The sequence below is a fragment of the Patella vulgata genome, chromosome 4, assembly GCF_932274485.2.
Source record: "Patella vulgata chromosome 4, xgPatVulg1.2, whole genome shotgun sequence".
NCBI lineage: Eukaryota > Metazoa > Mollusca > Gastropoda > Patellidae > Patella > Patella vulgata.
This window is the reverse complement of record NC_065882.2, coordinates 63,394,560-63,419,198: the sequence shown is the minus strand read 5'-3', so window position 1 is coordinate 63,419,198 and position 24,639 is coordinate 63,394,560. Positions and strand designations below refer to the sequence as shown.

Here is a 24,639-nt window from a genome sequence, read left to right as displayed (position 1 = left end):
CCATTTTCTATGATAAAGTTATGTTAGAGCTTTGCTCATTAGTGAATTATATAATAGTCATCAAACATTATTTGAGTGACTGCTAATCCTTTGAAAACTGCACTAATGTGAAAGCTGAACCTCTACAAGAATATCAGTCTAACATTATTCAGTTAGGTTCAGTATTTACTAAGATATGATGAAATAAAAACTAAGCAAAATTCGACATCCTTTGCAGAGTGTAAGGTCAAAACGAACGCAAATAAAATTTGATCAAAATTATTAATGGGAGCATGAAATTAACCATTGATATTAATGGTAGCACTGCAACCTATTTAGTGTTCTGTAACATAAAATAAAGTATGGCGATGGCCTAGCTATCCGGTAAATCTGTATATGGCGACCTTAAAATTATCTCTTAATTAATTTGTAATTTGTGTTTTTGTATGATTAATCTTTGAGATAATCAGATTATTATTTTTCATTTGATTGGTCCTTAAAATGGTCTTCCGTGTGTTAGGCATTGTGACGATGTGTGTGAGCTCTTTATTATTGAAAATTGATGTTCATAATTATTAATACTTTATTAAAGGTACATTATAGAAGATTGACAACAATCACCTGCCCTAGCATAAGGAAGGAATCTGCGACCTTGGTGGTAACTTAATTGGCCTTAAAGCTGAACTGCGGTTACAAAAATACCGAAATAATTAAATAAAAAAAAGTTAACGCCCCCAAGCCACCATACTTGTTTCCAATTTGTGAAATAAATATGGCGGACATGGAGGCTTGTGACCTGGAAAGGTTAGCCGATCTCACTTCCAGTTTGTTTCTTGTCAGCCAGCTGTACACATCTGGTGTTATTATTTACACACGCTTCAACAGTATACCAAATTATTGAAGATTGCAAAATGTCTGATCAGGTAAGCCTGTAAATAATTATATGTACTGCGTCTACTACAATATAGCCTAAGCTTTACTCTAAAACAAAAGATGCAAAAAGATGGCTTACCCCAACAATGAAATTTTCAACCAAAACAAATCACCTACACAAACGATCAAGGGACATAACTACATTTTTTGGGGTGGCTCTCATATAGGAGGCAGACCACCATTAATTTCCCCATTGACTTCAATGTTAATTCTGGCCTCTTTGCCCACCTCCAACTTTTCCCCGAATTTCCGTTGGGCTGAATGCTTTTCACTACAGACAGAGGAACAAATGGTCATGTCTTTGCACTAAAATTTGTATGAGGGTGACCACCAAAATTTTGAGATACACAAACTTGAAGAAGCATACTAAAAACATGTAACTAGTTGCCGTACATATCGCCGTAGCTAACCCTCTTATCCTTCCGCCTCAAAATCATGAATATTTACCAAAACCTGGCAGAAAATGTTAATTCAAACCCTCTTCGTCCATTCTAGACCAAAAAATCAACACAAATGGGCATGCAAAAGGGGAGAAAAGAGAGAGAGAGAGAATTGCTATAAATAGACGAACTACAATTCGTGATGATGAAATTTAATGGTGGTCTGCCTCCATAACGTCCCTTGATCGTTTTCGTATACAACATCGAACATGGCGACATGTGAAAATCTGATCTAAACTATCTGTTAATTGCATAGTATTAGTTATAATTACACTGGACATTATGCTGCGATAACTTTTTTGGTGTTCTACATATGTGTAAGATATTCACAAGAAGACGTGACAATAATAATATGAAGAAGACAATAGTTTGTGTAGGGGATTTGTTTTGGTCCATGTCCGCCATATATATTTCACAAATTGGAAACAAGTATGGCGGCTTGGGGGCGTTAACTTTTTTTATTTAATTATTTCGGTATTTTTGTAACCGGAGTTCTGCTTTAACAAACAGATCTAGCCAATCTCGATTTACTATATATAAGGGACATAACTCTAGATGATAAACTAAAAATAGATTAGATTCAGACTACTAATTGTTTTGTCTTAGAGATACTACAGGCATTTTTTATTTTTTTTAAAAAAAACGCCTGTTTCCTGGGGACATTCCGGGCCCCATCCACCATTTACAACTACAACAACATGAACGGCATTTAAGAATAATAGAATTGTTTCACCGAGCTCCGAAACGCCATTATTTCAGAAGGTGAATCGGGGAAACATCGATTAAAAAGCAATTTGGGTGTGGGGAGGTAACATAATGATCACTGAACCCCCAAGATCAGTGCAGTATCAGGGCTGGCAAGAGCACCTGCATCAAGCATTTTGTTTTGATGAGATGACCCCCTTACTCTTTCTTTGACTGGGATAATGTACATACCAATGTATTGCAGTAATGTGTAAAATTCTACGATAATTAATCTGTTTTAAACATCAAAATATTTCCGAGACGAATCGTTTGAAGACAGGGCGTAACACATTATCTGCTCGGAAACAGATCAAAGCCTATTGGACAAATAACTTTCTATTCGCAGGCATCATTATTATCACCAGCTTTTTGTGTGATATAACTTTTTTGATAGGCATATATTATTTCTATTTAACAACATAATGCAACATTTTCTATACCATTTATTATAAAAAAAAATAATTAAATGAGATGCGAGTTTAACGTCTAAGCTAAAAAAGACGGAATAATATCTTGATACGTATTTAATCTGTGCCCTCATAATCCTCACACAGCAGGGATAAATTGATGTTCTCATCATATACAGCTTTCTTCCCTCGCGTTATGTCTTTGTATTGAATTTTATCACCATCTGCTGTCAGCACAAACTCTAATCCATGCGACCGCCTGTATACAAACGCTAGGAAGAGATAAAACGTTAACAGTATAACGATATTCATGGCTATGTGAGCACCATAAGCTGCCATGGCAAAATGAACATTCCGCATATCCCTTTGATTCCATTGTGGAGCAGGTTCAGTTCCTGAAATGAAAAAGGGGCATACTGAAGATTTTTTTTCGTACGTCACCGATTTTGTAAACATAATTAAATAGATACATAAATAAAAGTATCAGTTTAGACCAGTAATGTTTTATTATGCGATCGGGGTTAGATATCTAAATGAAAACTTAAGAATTTAAGTTTTTAAATGCCTATAGGAACCAAATGCATCTGTTATGATTGATATTACCTGGAAACCGACCATCATGTATGAAGAGCATGAACGACATTTGAATAAACCAGGAACCCACTGTCATCCCTCCTAATATACGTACAAAAACCGTTGTAAATCCCTTTCTATAAACCATTTCAAACAACAGGGCAACACCAGTAGGCACCAACGATATGATTTGTAGCTGATGGCATATTCGCTCTAAAGGCATTTTGTTCTCTGCGTGAAGTTCATGAAGATAAAACCCCACAGCAAACCAAAGGAAGGAAATGGCTAATAATAAGTAGTTGAGATTCTTGGGTACCGGAAATCGCATCCACGATATCAACTCCACAAATCCCTGTATAACAAACAATCCATACAGACTGCAATGTGCCATATTGATGGTTTTCCGAAAATCTCCATTCTCATCCTTAAATCCGAATCCTGCAGCGAAAAATTCGCTTAGAAATCCTGAAAATAGTTAGCATATATGATGCATTACCCCCCAAAAAACCAAGGTGGAGTATAATTTAACCAACAATAGGCCAGAATAAAAATGTGAAGAAATTTAGATCGTACACAATCTAAACATATGCCAAAACCCAGAACTGACCACAACGGTTATCTTGAGTTCTAACCATTTCCAGTTTACATTAGCGTTTGTCTGCTCGAATAACTGTTTCCGATATGTTTGATTTGTATCCGCTAACATTAATTGTGTATCATCCACTTTTATTTTCTTAACAATCTAGTATCAATAGTTATAGGTCCATACTTATTTTAATAATAATAATAAAAAATCATCGGCCTAATTAACATGTAAGAATCCGATGTGTTCCTTTCCTTTCACCAATAGCCAAACACGTGGGCATATATACATCAGAATTGTACCTACGGTTTTACTGAAACGAAATGTATTTTATATTCTGGAATATAATTTGAAATGCGTTGACAAAATATTACATGTATATGACTTTGAGTAGAATCCCTACCACCCATACACATTAGGATTATATCCATAAATAGATGTGCAGCAGGTCTGAATTCATGATTAACTTATTATAATATACCTATTACGGGCAGTAAAATACGGGCACAAATTTCAACTGGGGGTAGTCGTCTATTCTTCACACAACATTTGGATGACCCGAAGTAGGTTTGCGGAATAAATTCCTTTCCTTGACTCACACACTAGAACAAAGAAACGAGTAAATCAAGTGATAAAAGAGAGATAAATACAAACAAATGTACATATAACAAATAATGATAAAATACCAAGGTATGGTATTTTGGTTCGATCAAAAGCCAAGGTGGTGCAACACTTCATTAAGACATTTTTGGTGAGGCTAGGGCCTGGCCCATTGTGTATTCCGTTTGCGAGTGTTGTGTTGACTAATTGTCCATTCCCTTGTTATATACCAATTCGTGGAGTGGCCTAATATTATTTAAAAATTGAAATTTGTATATTACCCGAATATGCTGTCTAAATGCGTGATATGTCCACCATAAGGACATCTTGATAAACACTGTTCCTATGAAGATATGACCCCAAAAACATCCCATTATCAAAGATGACCTGATCTTCAGCTGACACTAAAAATGAATCAAACAAGAATTAAGTCACAATTTGAAGATTAATCTATTAAATTTACCTTTGACACGCGACGTTTATTTCATAAATGAACTGAAATGTTATTAAAGATACATTGTGGGAGATTAGATAAAGAGCTGGTAGTTCTCACCATAATAGTTCAAAATAGATAATGTAATGGCGATTCGCTGAAAATTTAGTCCAATTGATCCACTCTGAACCGAGAATTTATCGATTGATACATAAACATAGTCTCGATTATCCATTTCATGATTTAATTATGAATGCAAGTTGAGCGGCAAATCGGATCCTAATCAAGTAAAATATCACAGGCTAGCGATTATGGTCTGGATAAGTTAATTATTTTTAATGTCTAATTAATAATTTAGATAACATTTCAGGCCTAAAGAAAGACCTGCAATAGGCAGATTTAGCTCTTGTGTAATGTATGTTTAACTGTGCACATTAACACGCTGTGACTGTGGCAAGCTGAATATCGTTCAAATGTAATTGAATAGTCAATGCTTTTAAACATGTGCCTAAATCTGCCTAAGAGCATAACGTGTCCGCCTTTCGTAATCGCAAGTAAATAAGGGGCTATCCACAAAAAGCGTTGACATACGCCCGCTTAGCAGCTAGTACGTCTCAAATTAAAATATAGCCATACACAGAAGATTATCCATAAGCAAAACTTGGGTGTTGACAAAATTTGACCAAGATGCCTTCATGAAATCTGATCTCTACCGCGTTCACAAGCTTTTCCGGACACAGAAAATCCTAGAATGTTGAAAATCAACAGGCTTCATCATCTACAATCCCATAGTTCCACTTCAATTTTGAAATTCAATAGGGTTCAGCCCCTAACAGTCCTAATGCTTAATGCGTTCACAGGGATTTTTGAAAAGGGGGAGGTGGATATGTGTGTGTTGTGGAAAGCTGGATATCATTAGGGTTCGTTATCTCATGAAAACCGTGCTTCACATCAAACTAGATCGAGTTCACAAGGGGGGTGGGGGACTCTGAATATCGATACTGTTCACACCAAATTTGAAAAGACCGCTGCTAAAAATTGTAGTCGCTATTAAGAACCCAATGCTTGGCCTCACAATTTAAAATATATCAACGACCGTGTGTCTATCGCGTTTACAGTGTTTTCAGCAAGGGGTACTTCAGTAGGTTGGGGGTTTTTTTTGTTACATTTACTAGGTTTTCGGAAAATAGGGAATAACTTCAGATCGGAATGACGCGAAACGCTGAATATCGATAGAGGGCGTACTATTACGACCCCAATACATACAACAAATTTAAATTGATTGATGATGAGTTAGTTGTATTTTACGTCCGCTTCCACCGAGGTGATATCGCAGACAAGCACAACAACAAATTTAAAAAAACAAAATCCCTTAAAACCGTACCGAGTTCACAAGCCAATTGCTGACGAACCTACGGGGGGCGGCATAATATTTCCACTCTAAAATCTGGGCGTTTAAAAATAAAATGGCAAATTTAGTGATATGGTAGTGAAGTTAAAGCTTATACGTGTATCGACCAAACAAATGTTCCGGACAATAAAATATTGCTAAAATTTATTCACTATGTGCAAATATAGTGCGTTTCAAACAATCAACTACAGTTGCAGTGCACCAACTAAATGTGCGTTGATGTTCGAACAAAAAAAGAATTTTAAAATTTCACCTTTAGATTTAGCTTGTATCATTAGCAGTTTTATTTGAATTTTCCGGATTGTGTTGTGTAATGAATATATTATTCGACATTACAGACATGCATATATACCAACATACCTGAATTTGGCTTATCCGACTACTGAAATGCTGTTACTCGTAACTACTGGTTGTGAATCAGGATAAAACCCTGACCGATGAATTCATGTGATGAAATTATGGTTCATTTCAAGTTTATAGTTAATTGTTTTCTGATTTTGGAGATTGACATTGAATTAATGCGAAAGTAGTTGGCGGTCTTTAGCAATTTACAAAACATGGTTATCTCCCCGTCAACGTTAAATGAAAATATCACTCGGAAACATGATAGTGGCATATTCGTGGGTCGGTGAGAGCTCTGTGAAAAAAAATAACTGACTTAACCAATCAAAATATGTGCCATAGTACTTTCTTGTAATACATAAGAAAAGGAAAAAAAAGGCTGACTTTGAGTTTTAAAAATCTATAAAAATATTAAAATGGTGTATCAACTTAATTATTCAAGCGCAAACAAATTAATGCTTGTATATATCTTAATCTACTGTCAGGTTCAAGAGGTGTGCCCTAATTCTAAATATCCGCTAAAATTCCAAACTTCCCCAACAAAAGTAAGTGCAGGGAGGACAAAATACTCTTTACATTATAATTAATGCTAAAGATCAGTGCCCCAATCAATTCCTCTCATCAGTGACTATAATAATATCCTGCATGTCCCGACTAGCCTCTGACGTGAAATCCATCAAATTATGTCTAGTATTTAATAAGACACTAGTTGCGTTATTGTAAATCATTCGTGGATGATATCTATCTCAAACATTTAAAATTGTTATTTTGATTCTTTATTCATTTTGCCGAGTGTATCGAGCGAACCATTGACTTCGTTGATCGATTTCATAGATCTGTAGTAGATCATGAAATTTGTTTTTACCCTATGCTATGTCCATGGCTCTTTTTAATATATTTTAACCAACAATACACTGCGCAACCAACAGTCCGTAAGTCGATAATACACTGCTCCCCATTAAAATGGATCGCGTTAATGTACTGGCGACGGGTGTACGGTTCGAACTATTTTTAGGCGACGGTGCAGGGATGGCCATAATTCAGCTCTGAACGCAAGTCTCGTTTCACTCACCCTGTACCTTCATGAACAAGCCTTTTGTCTCTTTGTTGAAACTTTTTCACCCCTCAGTAAATTTTACTGGGCATCCTTTTACTGCTAAACGGTCGTGTGTCAGTCCCTGTGAACGCCTGTACAATGTAGAGGAACATTTTAGTGAGAAAGTAAGACCTTACTTATCTCGCTGTTAAAAATACTTCCTTCTCCTGTTAATTTTTTTGTTTGGCAGCCGAAATTATTATCTAAATATAGTACACCGCACAAATTTAAGAACGTTGGCGATACGGAGACGAAACGAAATTTAGGTAAACAAGGGAAAAAATTGGAATCTTTAAAAAAAAATTGAATCATCGGGCATTTATTGCTTTGCCTACCCCAGGTAGATTCCAAGATTCCAATTGTTTTCCACCGATTACCTAAATTTCGTTTTAAGGATGTACAATTCAGCCTTAACTGAAAATACAATTTTAATGCTGTGATTAATTAAGCCTGATCAATTATTTTATACACAACCTTGTTAATATACTTTACAATAGATATAATATCATTATAAAACTTTGACTGCACACTTTCGATATCACGTTACCTCAAAAACCTAAATTTGGGAGCCATACAGGAGTATGTCGCTTTTATAATAAGTCACAAATGTTGAAGCAGATATTTAAACATAAATTATTAAAAAGCTAAATCTGCCTATTGCAGGTTCTTTCTTTGGGCCTAAAATGTTATCTAAATTATTAATTAGACATTAATTAACTTATCCAGGCCATAATAAACTCTCGATGTCATCGCTAGTCTGTGACATTTACTGTATTAGAATCCGATCTGCTGCTCAACTCTCATTCATGATTAAATCAAGAAATGGATCATCGAGACTATGTATTTTATCGTAACGACTTTAGTAATGATGATCGAGGCTAGGCCCAAAATTCAATCGCTAAATTCTCGGTTCAGAGTGGATCAATTTGACTGAAATTTTCAGCAATTTCCCTTTACATTATCTAGTGTTTAACTATTATTGTGAGAACTACCAGCTCGTTATCTAATCACCCATAATGTGTCTTTAATGAGTGTAGGGAAGTTACATTTTCTCGAAATGACATATCCTAGTCCAGCTTTTATTTTTTACTGTGACCAGGCTATTTTTTTTTAATATTTAGAAAATGCCACGTATAAAGTATCAGGTATGTGTCATGAGCTAGAACTATATTGATCGAGGGTGACTGGTGGAAACCGGAACATTCTATTCGGGTATCCAATACCGATATACTAAATCTTAGCACTAGACTACTAAAATCATGACATGTTATTTACAAATTTAAAAACCATAAATCATACATGCTGTCAAGTCCATGGAAATTAAAATAATGGTCTGTCTAACTTGAATGAATGTCCTTAGCAATACAGATAACAGAGATGAAATTTTATTTCACCAAAATAAAAGTGTTAAGTAGTTGTCGTGTTCATTAAAAATAGACATCAGTCGTTGTGTCAATTTCACAGAGTTACCTGTACATACATCAGATCAAAGTGGAGATAATCCATTCACAGTACATCTTTATTTTTGGAACAACATATTGTCGATATGGCATGTTTGGTAATTACGAGTTTACATCTAGAAAAAGTGTCCTATTGTGATACTCGAGATTGCATGAAGCGAAAATCACCAGTAACGTGACACAGGGCGTTCGAATTGTTTTTATACGCCCACATTTTCATGTGGACGTATATTGTCGTCGCCACTGTCCGCCCAGAATTTGTTTGTGGACAGTCTACAGGTCGCAATTTTAATCCAATTTTGACGAAACTTGAAATATAGGGTTATCTCCCAAAGATCTCTTTTCATCTCGATATTGGCATGTATCGTACCGCCACTTCATGTATTATGACCCGTGATTGTACAAAAAATCGCCTTTTTGCTTGTGGCCGCTCTATATGTAACAAGTTTTATCCGATTTTGATGAAACTTTACATGTATATTTATAACCCAAACATCTAGGTTCCTGTCGATATTCGCGCTTATCGGAACGTAACTTCTGGATTATAGCGTATTTACCGTGTGGACCATCTAGAAGTCACAGTTTTTATCCGATACTAGCAGGATACCCGGCTTTGCTCGGGAGTCATAACTCCGAAACCGGAAGTGGTAGACTAACGCCACCTGGCCTGTGTTACTCCCGGGTCCGAGCTACCCCTATACCCCAAATTTCAGACTCGGGGCAGACCTAGTGTAGCCGCTAACTCCGAACAGACCGGCTTCGCTCGGGGGTCATAACTCCGGAACCGGAAGTGGTAGACTAACGCCACCTGGCCTATGTTACTCCCCGGTCCGAGCTACCCCTATACCCCAAATTTCAGACTCGGGGCAGACCTAGTGTAGCCGCCAACCCCGAACAGACAGACAGACAGATACCCGTCTTCGCTCGGGGTCATAACTCCTAAACCGGAAATGGTAGACTAACGCCACCTGGCCTGTGTTACTCCCCGGTCCGAGCTACCCCTATTCCCCAAATTTCAGACTTCAGGCAGACCTAGTGTAGCCGCCAACTCCGAACAGACAGACAAACGACAGTCACATATATATATATATATATATATATATATATATACTAGCAGGATACCCGGCTTCGCTCGGGGGGTCATAACTCCAAAACCGGAAGTGGTAGACTAACGCCACATGGCCTATGTTACTCCCCGGTCCGAGCTACACCTATACCCCAAATTTCAGACTCGGGGCAGACCTAGTGTAGCTCCCAACCCAGAACAGACCGGCTTCGCTCGGGGGTCATAACTCCGAAACCGGAAGTTGTAGACTAACGCCACCTGGCCTATGTTACTCCCCGGTCCGAGCTACCCCTATACCCAAAATTTCAGACTCGGGGCAGACCTAGTGTAGCCGCCAACCCCGAACAGACAGACTTCGCTCGGGGGTCATAACTCTGAAACCGGAAGTGGTAGACTAACGCCACCTGGCCTATGTTACTCCCCGGTCCGAGCTACCCCTATACCCCAAATTTCAGACTCGGGGCAGACCTAGTGTAGCCGCCAACCCCGAACAGACCGGCTTCGCTCGGGGGTCATAACTCCGAAAACGGAAGTGGTAGACTAACGCCACCTGGCCTATGTTACTCCCCGGTCCGAGCTACCCCTATACCCCAAATTTCAGACTCGGGGCAGATGTAGCCGCCAACCCCGAACAGACAGACTTCGCTCGGGGGTCATAACTCCGAAACCGGAAGTGGTAGACTAACGCCACCTAGCCTATGTTACTCCCCGGTCCGAGCTACCCCGACACCCTAAATTTCAGACTCGGGGCAGACCTAGTGTAGCCGCCAACCCCGAACAGACCGGCTTCGCTCGGGGGTCATAACTCCGAAACCGGAAATGGTAGACTAACGCCACCTGGCCTATGTTACTCCCCGGTCCGAGCTACCCCTAGACCCCAAATTTCAGACTCGGGGCAGACCTAGTGTAGCCGCCAACCCCGAACAGACAGACAGACAGACAAACGACAGTTACAAATATATATATAGATTAAAAACTATTTATATATATATATCGCTATTACATCGTAATGATGGGTGAGTTCGAATTTTGTGAAATTATCACCCAAACTGCCCGACAAAATTGCCGCTCCACGTGTAAAAAAGTATGTAATACCAAGATTGTGGAGCCTCTAGAGGTCACAGTTCTTATTCGATTTTGATGAAACGTAAAACATATGTTTATATCCCACAAATCTCAGCTCTGTTCGATATTAACGCATATCGGACTCTAGCTTCCTGGATTATGGCCCATGATTGTTCGAAAAATCGCTTTTTTAGTTTGTTCTCTGTCGCAAAATATGGGCATATCTTGCATGGCAACCGCTTGTTTTTTTACGATTCCGTGCTCTTAGCTCTGGTCCATAAATTGCGATGCGTTTTATCATGAAATAAATATTTATGCTGTATTCCTTGATTAAATGAAACGAAATCAAATGGAACTTTACAGCCGGGTTAACAAATACGGACATACGCCATGTAGTGTCCTTAGCGGGAGATTATTCCCGGACACCGGCGTTTCCGCCTACGCTTTGTCATTTTTCATATGATTACAAGCCAAAGTGTCACTACATCACTAATTTATATCTATCCTTTAAGAAGTGACATCCTGACAAAACTTTAATAATAGGAAATTTCTAACTACTGAATTTATCTCCAGGAATTAATACCAAGTTGTATAGTGCACAGCATTGGGCTAAACATATCAGTTTGTATATTTGTTGAAGCTCAAATATATTTAATCTGTTATGTGACTATGGATTTCTGACAGATCCGGGTATAAATCATTCGACTGTCACCGATAAAACTAAAAATAAACCAATAATCAATGTTTATTATCATCATAAATCAAATCTACCGATGTTTGCAGTTAATAACGATGGTAGTTAAACCAAATTAGCCATTTGATGCAATTGGTGGTGCAAATACTGGTAGCATTTGTTACCAATAAACCTTCACAAAGACAATTTACCAAATTTCAAAACGTAAACGTAGATGATATTGAAATGAACTGAAATGGGGCTTAACGTCCTAATGTTCTGCTCCGACTTTGCTAATGAAGACGGGCATACACCATACAGTGTACAATGAGGGAAATTTTGTCCAGGCAGCGGCACTATGACATACTCTTATATCGAATTCCAACTGCAAAGGGATCTTTTACGTGTACGCCAATATATACACGGGGCCTCGGTTTTTCTTCCCAGACTTCTATTCTTGTCAGGCCCTCCGTCAAGGGCAGTGGTGGTGCCAGCCGTCGGTGATTGTAGGGGCAAAGGCAGATCTTCAACTCGGGGTAGTTGGCCTCCGGAAATGCAGCCTGGCAGTATTTCAGACACTGGTCGATGAGGTAAAGTGTCAAATACATTTAATGTTTTCCTAACAGATTTATTCTTTTATCAATAATTGAAATGGCGATATATAAAGTCCAAAATGTAAGTGCTCACCGCCGTGGAACTAAACCAGAAGCAAGATTAACGGTATTGGTGACTTAGGATAGAAAACTAACAGATTATCTAACCATAATATTGTGTTCCACTCTCCAATTGGATTGGGCAATGTATGTCCTTAAAATATGACCGCCAGGAGATCAATGCATATCTGGAATTGCGCAGTCATGATATATTTTAGTCTGTTGTCTGTTTATTGTTTTGAGAAATAAAACTGACATATTATCATGTATGTAATTAAATTAAATCACCAGTTTGTGTCGCGATTGCTCGATACGAATCGTTAAGAATCGCCACTCAGGGGATGAATAAATGGATTTTTGGATGAGTTTATTCCCTTGATTATGACCCATCTGTTTGATTTTATATTGAAATAAAAATTTATATACACTTGGCACTTAAGAAAAATTTTATGGGAATATTCCGATTTGAACAGAGTCTCTAAAATAAAAGTCTTGAGTACGTATGAAATTTAAGCGCCAAAATATAGAGGAATGGTGTATTTTACCTTGTATCAAGGTAACATCTGTTACATGGGCACTGCTTAGTTTTTGAACACAAGAGAGAGATAGAGAGAGAGAGATGATAGCTCTATAGATCTAATAACTTAGCCCTTTAAATATCAATAAAGTACTTCGGTATGATGTTCCTATATAAAATAAATAACAATTAAAAAAGCTTTGATGTGCGAGCTAGTAGATATTCAATATCGATTTCTCTTCGGTGAGATTAAAGAAACGATGGTTATTTGAAGTTGGTGTGGTGGGATAAATACAAAACAAAGGATTCATATGCCGATTACGATCTGTTGCCTATACGTTCAAATTATCAAGTGTTTGTGTAATAAGGTTTTAGGGCTAGCAAAAACCCAACTTCTAAACTCGCGCAGTCGGCAACTAACCACAAGGTTTTGCGATTAAATAAAAGTATATTAACAGTCTTGCAGTATCTCTGTAAGTTGTCGCGAGTTGAAATAATATAAAAAGGACGAAACTACCAGAGTTGACTCAATCTGTTTCATAGAGAATTACGAGTAGTAATATCTGTCAAAGATGACTGCCTTAACACGTGAAGTCACAGCACGCGCGGTCAATCATTGGCTGAATGGCGCGTGCATTGTTTACATAAGACGTTACTTCTTCGGGCGGAATGCTGCCTTTTAGTCATTTTAATATCCATCTACACTAAATAGGAAATAATTTTTGCCTACAAATACGTCAAACGCCTTTATTTATTTTTCCAATTGCCCAGGGGTCGATATAATATGATATATAATCAGACAAGGAATCTTAAAAATTCATTTTGAAAGGCCCATGTAATTCTATTTCCACATTTGTAGACAATATGGTTTTAGAATGACACGTAAAATTCTCCTCCTCAAAGCACAAGACTCATTTTATCTTGTATTATAGATATAACGCGGTAAATCCCTTTGGGGTATAATCTATGCCAGGAATAACTTGCTGTCAAAAACCGGGGCGACTTTGAATATATACAGGGTAATCGAGGTTATTATTCCAATATCACCAGCTTATGGAGTGTTTGTGTCTCAACTAATTCGTTACGCGAGAGCTTCTTCATTTTATTCTGATTTTTTAAGTAGATCGAGGCATTTGTCATCTAAGCTTCAACTACAGGGATACTTGCGAACTAAACTTATTAAAACCTTTAAAAAGTTTAATGGGCGTCATATTGACTTGATTGGTAAATATAACATGTCTCTCTCGGCTATTATTCTAGATATATTTAATTGACGCGTATACAATCTCCCTGATTATGTCCGTCTACTACATCGTTAACACTGATCATCACGTGCATTTTGCATACCGATAGTATATTGGCCAATCACGCTATTTTACCGAGATTTCGCCTAATAGTTTGGATGCAGCTATGGCGGGTGTGGCGCCAGGCAGGGTAAGCTTACTCTTCCGGACACCTGTTACCACTGTTTGTCGTGTATTTTGTACACGGTGAACAGTCCATATGCTGATTACACTATTTTGCTTTATTACACTATTTTGCCTATACCGTTTTTTTAGGACTTCGAATTTTGTCTAATGGTTTGGATTGTTCGTACTTGGTTTTTTTTTATTCCAGTGTACGGGGTGGGTTTGGGGTAAAAGAAAACATGATATAATGTTTTTCTTACTGGAATTCTGGGATATTCATATTTTACGTACGGTTTATAAGTAAGATACAAGCCCTTGACTTCGGTTATGCTCGGGAAGAAAGACTTCAGAAAAAGCACTCGGGCTATTTTCTTCAGTCTTTCGTTCCCCAGCATAACCCCAGTTTCATGCTTTATCCAACACTTAATCTAATCTATCATCAGAATGACAACCAACTTCCTTAAATATTTCTTTGATCTACTCAAATATTAACTTCATTGTAGAAAGTAAACAGAACATTGTCAGATATTGAATTAAATGATGGTTAACTATGTGAATATAAAGATGGCACTATTATACTTGATTCGATTTCCACATAAAATATTCACAGATTATTACAACTAAAAAATCAGAAGGATGTATTTGATACTGGGAAGGTAATGGAGTATCGTATGTTTTATGCTACTGCGGTTACAGAAATACAACAAAACTAAAGGTTAACCGTGTGGACTCCTCTAATGCACAAGAACTCTACGTGATACGTCCACATTACTGCTTTGATTTATAAAATATGAAATGACTTTAATGTGGCAATCGTGGAGGGTCGGGTATGCACTAAAGTCAATTGGTCCCATCCTCTATTTATAATGAATAACCAATTCACGAAACCTGCACGAAAATCAATATCCGGACAAAATCTCAAAAGAATCATCGAAAACATGGAGGTGACAACGCCACTATGGGTCGAGCACGCATTTAAATCAGTAGGTGCCATACTATCTGTGAAAGTAATGGTCAGTAAATATACATAACATCTGTAACGCGCTAGATCCACAAAGTGTGCGTAAAGAACCTGACTCATCCTCACATACAATGGTTCATACACCACAGTTTATGCTAATATTTAGTCCAAACAGGTTGTCTTTGGATGAGATTTGAATTGACTCCAAGCCGAAGTTCATCTGGTTGAGAATGCCACAGTTTCCGGGATAGGTTTCGTCCTATCATAACCACAATGCTTCATACCTAATTTGAAAAGAATCCGTCAAAACCTGTAGCCTCTATCGCGTTCCAAAGCCAAATTGTGACGAACAGGGTGGCGACATAATACCCCCACACCGAAATATGGGCAATAAAAATATCGGTATTAAAAGAAAACAAAATGCATTGAATGTTTATTCTACTGAATAAAATAGGTTATAAGCGTATAGCTTCAACTTTTTCACGCCTACTCTTTTAAGGGACACACGTTAAAGGAGCTAATTCACTATTATTTGGCACCTAGAAATGGATACAAATTTGTCGCAATGCATATAATAATGTAATATGAATGTATGCTCTTCAAAAAAAGTAGGGGATATTCAGAAACCATACAAAACTTCGGAAAGGCACTGCTATTTTTATTAGAGGTAACCAGTGTATGCTAATAACAGGCCAATTGCCTACACATGAACATAAACAGTTCATATGGGCGGCTTATCTGACGACCCCATTTCACTCGCAAAGAGATAACACTGTCAAAAGTGAAAATGGACGTTTTTGATTTTGTCCTAATAATGAGTAATTCCTCCACCAATCCTTAGACATTCAGCAATTCGTCATGGCATGCGCCTAATCAACCGTCCAATCACGATTTGGGGCAATCTGAAACACTCCTCTTGCAGTGCCACGGCCAATTCTTGCAGTGTTGTCGACTGACGTTGACGAACACGTCTCCCGATCATATCCCAGACATGCTCTATAGGGGAAAGGTCAGGACGCATGGCTGGCCAAGGCATATGGACAATATGGTGACACTGGAGGTAGTCATTCACGACACAAACGCGGTGGGCACGGGCATTATCATATTGAAAGATGAAACTATCGGCGCCAGGATGTTGTCACGGTAGTACACACCAGTGACCCTTCCTTGAACAATATGCAAGTCCGTTCTGCCAGTCATGGTGATTCCTCCCCACACCATAACATACCCACGCCCGAATCTGTCATACTGTCTGCCGTTAACGTTAGCATAACGCTCATTTACACGCCTACAAACGCGAGCACGCCTATCGATGAAATCCAGAGTAAATCTGGACTCATCTGAGAACATTACACGCGCCCATCGACGATTACCCCAATTGCTACGCTGCCTACACCATTGACGCATGTTTGTCATGTGCTGGCGAGTTAATGGAGGCACAACACGCGGTCGTCCCGCATGCAAATGGGCTTTATGTAGCCGATTTCTAATCGTTTGGGGTTTAACTCGAACTCCTGTAACTTGGTACAAGTTTACAGAAAGCTGATCGGTCGTTTTTCCTCGATTCCCATGAATGTGTACGAATGTATCGACCCTGGGCTTGTGTAGTGGCCCTAGGACGACCTGAACGAGATCTATCATCAGCATTGTGTGTTTGTTGGTACCAGTTCCACAGTCTCCTGATCACAGACTGTGACACATTAAGCATGTTGGGTACTGCTCGCTGTGTAGAACCCATTTGAAGCATGCCAATAGCACGTAGACGTTCGTCATGTTGAAGACGTCTCATTGCAAATTAAACGTAACACACTAAAGCAAAGATACGCTAAACAGTAAATCTTATGCAAACATGGATAGGATAAACCAGCACGCGGTAGTTTTCATCAACCCTTCCTTGAAGTGTCAAATTTGACAAAGAACCCCTCCCACGTGTATGGCGCGATTGCGTGTCGCATATGCAGCTCAGTAGTTCTGTTGGGGCGATAAGTTCTTCATCTGTGAACATACTCTCAAAGCATGTCAAGTGTCCATGACTATTTATCAATCACAACCTGCATAGGTATTTGCATTTCAATATCCCTACCTTTTTTGAAGAGTATATATAAACTGATTTACCTTAAATCGTTTCTGTTTTTACTGTAATTTCTAATCAATTATGTTCGGCAATATACCCGAAGGCTTCAAATTAAATGGGAGTGTTTGGTGTCTGGTTATTCTAGTCTACACCGAGTATTCTTCAGTGGGGTATGTTTAGACGGTAGTGTTCCCCTACATCATGGGATATGTTTAGATATTAGAAGCCCAACTTTTTACGGTAAGATAATAGCACCAATCTTCGTTTAAACTGACCAAATAAGTCTTGTTTGCAATGTCGATGACTTAGCTCATTTTACACTAATTATTTATTCTAAAACAGCACATGCTTTTTTGCTAAAAAAAAATCCTTGTTACTATTTTGTTCTTCTAGAATACCAATGAACAACTTGTGTGGTGGCACAGCCGAGAAAATGTCTATCTATATTTTTCTACTTACCTGCTCCTTCACATATTATTTATCTGGCGTTTTAGTACTATGAATGCATGTCATTCTATCGAATCAATAATAGTTATACATTACATATGGTTAAGCAGTGCATATATTAGTCTATCGCGATATAAAGTAACAGATGTTTATAATTGATTTACTATATTATATATAGCTATTATCTACACATTTATACATATATGCACCCTATTTGAGAGGGAGAAATGGGGTTTAACGTTCACTCGCCACAAACCAGGTCATTTCGAGATTAACATGGTTTAATTTTATTTCAATAATTCGTTTGCGCGTAGGGGTCTTTAGCAGCGAGAGGGACCCGGAAAAAACCGCAAGGGGTTTGACGGGCATCCCTACTTCTTGTCATGTACAACCGGGGAATCGACACCACGCCAGTTGACTCAGTGATAGACCTTATGATGCAGTGCGCACGCACTAACTATTCGACTATCCAACCCACTAGTTGAAAGATACCTTTAAAGGTATTTACATTGGTGGTAAATGAAACCCTGCACCTTTTTTCATCTAAATCCAGCACTGATCCTGTCCTGATACATGTGCTTTTACTGTGAAGTTTCCGACTGCATTCAAACCGATCCATGACAGACCAATACTAAAGAAGTTAAACCTTGACCCATATTGGTCTATTGGACTATTGTAATTCTTTACTTTACGGACTTCTAGCTTCTTCTCTTCGCTCATTACAAAATATACAAAACACTGCTGCACTTGTAATCACCAGAACAAAACCCCACGACCATATTACACCTGTATGGCAAGCCAAAGCGGAATTAATTGCAAGACCGTTTTTCTGCATGAAAAGAGAAAAAATCGAGTATATAACAATTTTTTCATCACCCCCCGAGCATTTTTTCTGTACAAAACGACATAAAAAGATTCAATAAAGATTATTTTTTTCCATTGCTGCTCTTGTATTTTGTTATAGTCAAGTCAAATTATACTGTTCACGGAAATATTTTACCACTATATTCGGTTTTTATAAACAATTCAACAAAATTATTTTTCACATGTCAAGACAACACAATACACATGTCAAGACGAAAACATTCATATGTCAACACTAAAAAATTAACAGTCAAGACGGAAAAATTCACATGTAATGAAGCTATACAACAAATTTCATCACTCTCAATTAGAACTAAAGTTCAACTAAAGCATCAACCAATCAAATTGAATATATCTGCTTACCCTAAGCAGAAATGTTCATCTTTGATCTCCATCAAGGCAATGACCTAATAAACACCTACACCAAATGTAAACATTCTAGCTCAATTAGAAGGAAAGTTATTGTGTCCCAAAAAGTGTGACGGACGGATGGACAGACAGACGGAATGTGAAAACCTGAAAAATGTGATTCGAATTGTGTTGCAAATGTGTTGTGTTTTGATTATATTCCTATATTATGTACACCGATTTTTGTTTGACTTGACCTATGAATGAAAACTGAATTGTGTGTCAGGGATTGTGTATTATAATTCGGTTATGCTGGGGAAGAAAGTCTTCAGAAAAAGCCCTCGGGTTATTTTCTTCAGTCTTTCTTTCTCCAGCATAACCTCAGTCGCATGCTCTATCCTACACTTAATCAAACCTATCATCAGAATGGCATTCAACTTCATTAAATATTAAAATCATTTCTTTGATCTACAGAAAGACAAACTCAAATATTAACTTCATTGTACAAAGTAAACAGAACATTGTCAGATATTGAATTAAATGATGGTTAACTATGTGAATATAAAGTTGGCAGTATTATACTTGATTCGATTTCCACATATTAATCCACAGATTATTATTGATATAATCGACGGAGGAAATATGGCCCTCAAAACAACTAAAAAAGTCAGGACGATGCATTTGATACTGGGAAGGTAATGAAGTATCGCATGTTTCATGCTACTGCGGTTACAGAAATAAAACAAAACAGCGCTCATATGGGTCGGAGACGCATTTACATCAGTGGGTGCCATCCTATCTGTGAAAGTAATGGCCAGTAAATATATATGTCCATCTGTAACGCACTAGATCCACAAAGTGTGCCCAGAGCACCTGACTCATCCTCACATACAATGGTTCATACACCACAGTTTATGCTAATATTAAGTCCAAACAGGTTGTCTTTAGATGAGATTTGAATTGACTCCCAAGTCGAAGTTTATCTGGTTGAGAATGCCACAAAGTTTTCGGAATAGGTTTCGTCCTATCATAAGCACAATGCTTCATGCCTAATTTGAAAAGAATCCGTCAAAACGTGTAGCCTCTATCGCGTTCCAAAGCCAACTTGTGACGGACAGGGTGACGACATAATACGTCCACACCAAAATATGGGCGTATAAAAATGCATTAGTCGCGGCTGTTATAACCAACAGTATCACCATTAAAGTGCACATAAAATGGTCCCGGAAGATTTGAGACACGTGTAGCCAATGGTTACTATTTCCACTTTACGGCAAGTTCACGCCAATCTGGTTGAAATTAATTCAGTTATCTTCATTGAAAGTCGTAAAAATAGACCTTCCGTAAAAACGGCTTTGCCAATTATCGAAAACACTCTTAATCCCCTCAGACGCCAGTGACGTCACAGTGACCGAATGCATATTCGGAATGTTTATTCCTTACAACCGGCGTGTGTATTCTTTAACGCCTGAAGGATTCCTTAATCCCCCTAATTAAATAGAACAATTGACTACGGAATAGTTTGTTTTGTAATTCATAATAATTTAAGATCCAATTTAGAGTGCCTACAACTTTTAAACTTTGAAGTCCTGAACTCTTAATTAATTTTTTACAATATGGAACTTATTGGACGAACACTTTTAATATGTAAAAAATATAAGGGTCCAGTTATGTGGTATTTACTGCGAGCACTTCGCTTTTCCACATAAAGTGTAGTGTCGTTAATATCTGTCATTAATTAATCAATCTGACTATAAAAGTTCTACAGGCATGGGTCATAAATTAATTTCAAGTTGGTGTTAGCAGTGAGTGTTAGTGGGATTAAGAATGTTGATTAGGCAATTATCGTTTTTTACGCCGGCCAGATCAAAGACATCACTCTCAGTGGAACGTGTGCGTAATACCTCACGAACGAACTAATGGTAGAATCATACACACACACATTAATTGTATAAAATAAATTAAGTTCTACTAATAAGTTGTTTAAAATTACTATATACCCAATAATTATTGCTCACCGGTGTTTTTGTAATCAAGTAGACTCGTATTGTATGTTGATTGGCGTTTAAACAACATTTAATTGATGTAGTCCATGTGACAGGCAGATATTCATTACCAATTTGATGAATTGGTTTAACTATGATTTTCAGTTAGCCTTAGGTCTAAAGTGTCCAAAATTGGTTGATGGACTTCCGGGTCACTTTGCCAAATGTCAGTTTGGCGGCCATCTTTAAAAAAAATGGCCGCCGTTTTTTTTCTTATTTGAAATAGTGCGAGTCGGGGAAGCCTTCATAACTCCTCAACAGTTTCACCTATATGGATATGTAATATATCTCAAAATGTTCATAATATAATTCTGCATCTGCTGGTATCTGATATATTTTGTTTAATCAATACTATCAGTTTTAAAATAAAAGATTAATCTGAAGAGCAACATTTCCGATTTTTTTTTTCATGTCTGTTCGTATGTTTACTAACAAATCGTGTTCAGACCCATATAAGCCAAATTATCTGTTTGGTCAACTTAAGTGATTGAATAGATATCAGAAACATTGATCATAAAAAATAATCTCAAATATGAGTGTCCCAGATCCAAGATGGCGGAAATTCAAAATTGAGACAAAATTTCCTAAAATGGCCAATATGTCAGATAATAGTCATTTCATTGTTTGATATGACATGTACTATCCAATGAGCTTACAATTAAAGATTCATTACGTAAGATTTAGATAAAGAGCTAGCCATTCTTGCTACAATAGTTCGAAAATAGATAATGTAAAATGAATAATTTGACAATTTCATTCAAATTACTCTATTGCAAGCGAAGATATTAGCCTTGACAAGACACGTGCAATAATTTCAACAACTGTACTGGTTGCTCGAAGCTAAGTCTCGCTCCTCCATTTTTAGATTAAATCAAAATATGACTGATACGTTCTAATTTATTTAATATCGGAGAAATCCGATGCCATCGAGAGTTGATTATGCCCTGAGTCAGTTAATTAATGTCTAAATAATAATTTAGAAAACATTTCAGGCCTACAGAAAGACCTACAATAGGCAGATTTAGCTCTTGCACAATGTTTGTTCAATCTAAACAAAGAGTTTTAAAAATCCAAGATGGGGAAAATTCAAAATGGCGGTCAGAATTTCCATAACATGAATGACTGTTTTATATAGCTTATAATGTCTCTTTTATAAGGTTTTCAGAGTCACTGAACATGAATAAAAACTCAAAAATAATGCTGAAAATGATGTTAATGATACTGCTAAGAATGACACATCCTATGCGACCCCCCCCCCCCCACACCCCCCCCCCATAAACAATACAATGGGGCATAATATGGAATTGATTATTTTGGATCTCACAGATCACAAGACATTTCACCAAAATAGTGAGTCATTTTAATTTCATCTACTATGCCTTTGCACCATTTTAAGCCGTATTGAGAATTATTTATGATATATCCAGTTGTTAAGAATTTAAGATCTCTTATTCGTTCAGAAATGGTAATGTGGTCCGTTTTTACATTAACGCCTCTATGCCCGGCAACTTTTGTCGTATAGTCTAGTAGGCCTGCAACCAAAATTTTTAGCTTGCTTAGAAACACAGTTCCGCTACAAGGTCCTCCCTATTAAACAAACTATACATATTTGGAAAGCTTATAACACCAGGAACACAAATCCAATTAAAATGTTTTAAGGCCAGATGAAAATTGTGATAATTGTCAAGTAAATGTTATATTTATACTAACAATTGTTAAGTTGACAAAAAATTACACATATGATACCTAGGATAGGACAGGCTTATCTTTGCTCCGTGAGGTGAACGACAGGGTTCTCTACAACCAGACTCGAAATTTAAATGGTACTTTCTAGAGTATATCCTGGTGTTTTAGCTTATGCATATATCTTAATAATTCATCAAAAACGACATAAATTCATAACTACGCGAGAACATTGACTAGTTTAGGGACCCCCGAAACTACCATACTCCTTTTGAGTGTCCATCCCTGAAAAGGGAGGCAAAAGATATGATGTTAAAACGATAATTCATATATTATTTTACAGTTATATATATATAAAAAAATGTCTCCTTTTTATCCAATGGACAATTTATTGTTAGTTCATGTAGAAAGATATGGTGCTTATAAACGTGTTGCAAATTTCCGTATTACATGGTAGACTTCAACGTATCATATACACAATAGGTATTTATTTTACAAGTATAAAAAATGTTTCCGTTTTATCGAATGAACAATTTATTGTTAATTCGCGTGGAAAGATATGATGTTAAACATGTTACAACTGGTATATTAGTCGAGTATTTTACATTTTACAGAAAGTTTACGTTTAATCGAAAATTCCAATAAACAATTTATTTTAAAGTTGAAGGGAGTGTCCTACAGGTGGTAGACCATATTAAATGCTGCTTGAATGTGTATTTTCATAAACTTTGTATGCATATAGATTATTATACTGAAGGTTCGTCTGGATAGAAAATAAGATTTTGTGTGAAACAGGTCTCCTAGAAAAAATGGGTTCACTAACATCAAATATCTGGTTCTACAAATTGTATTAGTCCCTTCTAAGCTAATACCTGTGCGGAACAAACCTTTCCGTTTCATCGAAAATTCCAATAAATAATTCAATTTTAAATTCAGTGGCTACGAAAACCCTATTCATGATATATCACAAGCCCTACCTTGCATGATACTATAATAATAATAATAATAATAATAATAAAAACTTTATTTAATGAGGCAACGTATTTAGTTTGCAAAAAAACTAATCTTCCATAGGTCCCTCCTAAGCTACAAAGACATAATACATGTAATATCAGGATAAATTTAAAATCATTAGAAATGCAATAGCATTTTAAAGTGGGAAGTTTGATAAGTCACTCCCAAACTTCAAAACATATACATTATACAAGTAGAAAATAGGAAGAACACTATAATTACACACAAAATAAAATAGAATGCAGTTGCAAGTTAAAAATAATAAGTATGTCATCAGTTGAATATTATGGTTCCTTCAGTGTGCAAAATAAATGACTTTTCGGTTTAATCTTAAAATTTTCAACATTTTTACACATGTTTATATCAAAAGGCAGATTGTTCCAAAAAAGACATGCAGAATAATGAAAAGTACGTTTCATGGATTCCGTTTTGCAATTTTGAAGAAAAAGAGATTTACTGGTCTGTGAACGGAGGAAGATATCCGTTTTGGAAACAAGAGATTTTTCAATAAAATAGAAATTTAGATAAAGTGGAGTATTAAATGTAATGATTTTGAATGCTAAGACAATTTTATTGTAAAGAATCCTCTGTGTAAGGGTAAGCCAACCGAGTTTAGTAAATAAAGAGGTGGACGGAGTTTCAATCGGTGCATCAACAATAGTTCTTGCTGTCCTCTTTTGTAATTTTAAAAGAATGTCTAATCTACTTTTGGTAGCATTTCCCCAAATAATAGAGCAATAATCAAATATTGGTAGTATGTAACTGTTTTAAAACAAAATTCCTGTCTCGTAAGGTAAATGATCTTTTATCTTATTTAGG

General features: G+C 37.0%; 1 protein-coding gene across 2 annotated transcripts; it reads right to left on the bottom strand.

Moving 5' to 3' along the window:
• Window positions 1-2,522: 2,522 nt before the first annotated feature.
• On the bottom strand, window positions 2,523-17,990 carry LOC126818499 (transmembrane protein 45B). 2 transcript variants are annotated; one of them, XM_050545961.1, is made up of 5 exons: window positions 17,879-17,990; window positions 4,541-4,663; window positions 4,141-4,261; window positions 3,107-3,541; window positions 2,523-2,898 (listed from the first exon to the last, which is right to left on the bottom strand). In XM_050545961.1, the coding sequence occupies exons 2-5, from the start codon at window positions 4,631-4,633 to the stop codon at window positions 2,621-2,623; spliced, it is 927 nt and encodes a 308-aa protein (XP_050401918.1). In that variant the 5' UTR covers window positions 4,634-4,663; window positions 17,879-17,990; the 3' UTR covers window positions 2,523-2,620. The 2 variants fall into 2 exon arrangements, with proteins under 2 accessions (XP_050401918.1, XP_050401919.1); XM_050545962.2 differs by lacking the exon at window positions 17,879-17,990 and adding an exon at window positions 17,461-17,625.
• Between the last annotated feature and the right edge of the window lie 6,649 nt (window positions 17,991-24,639).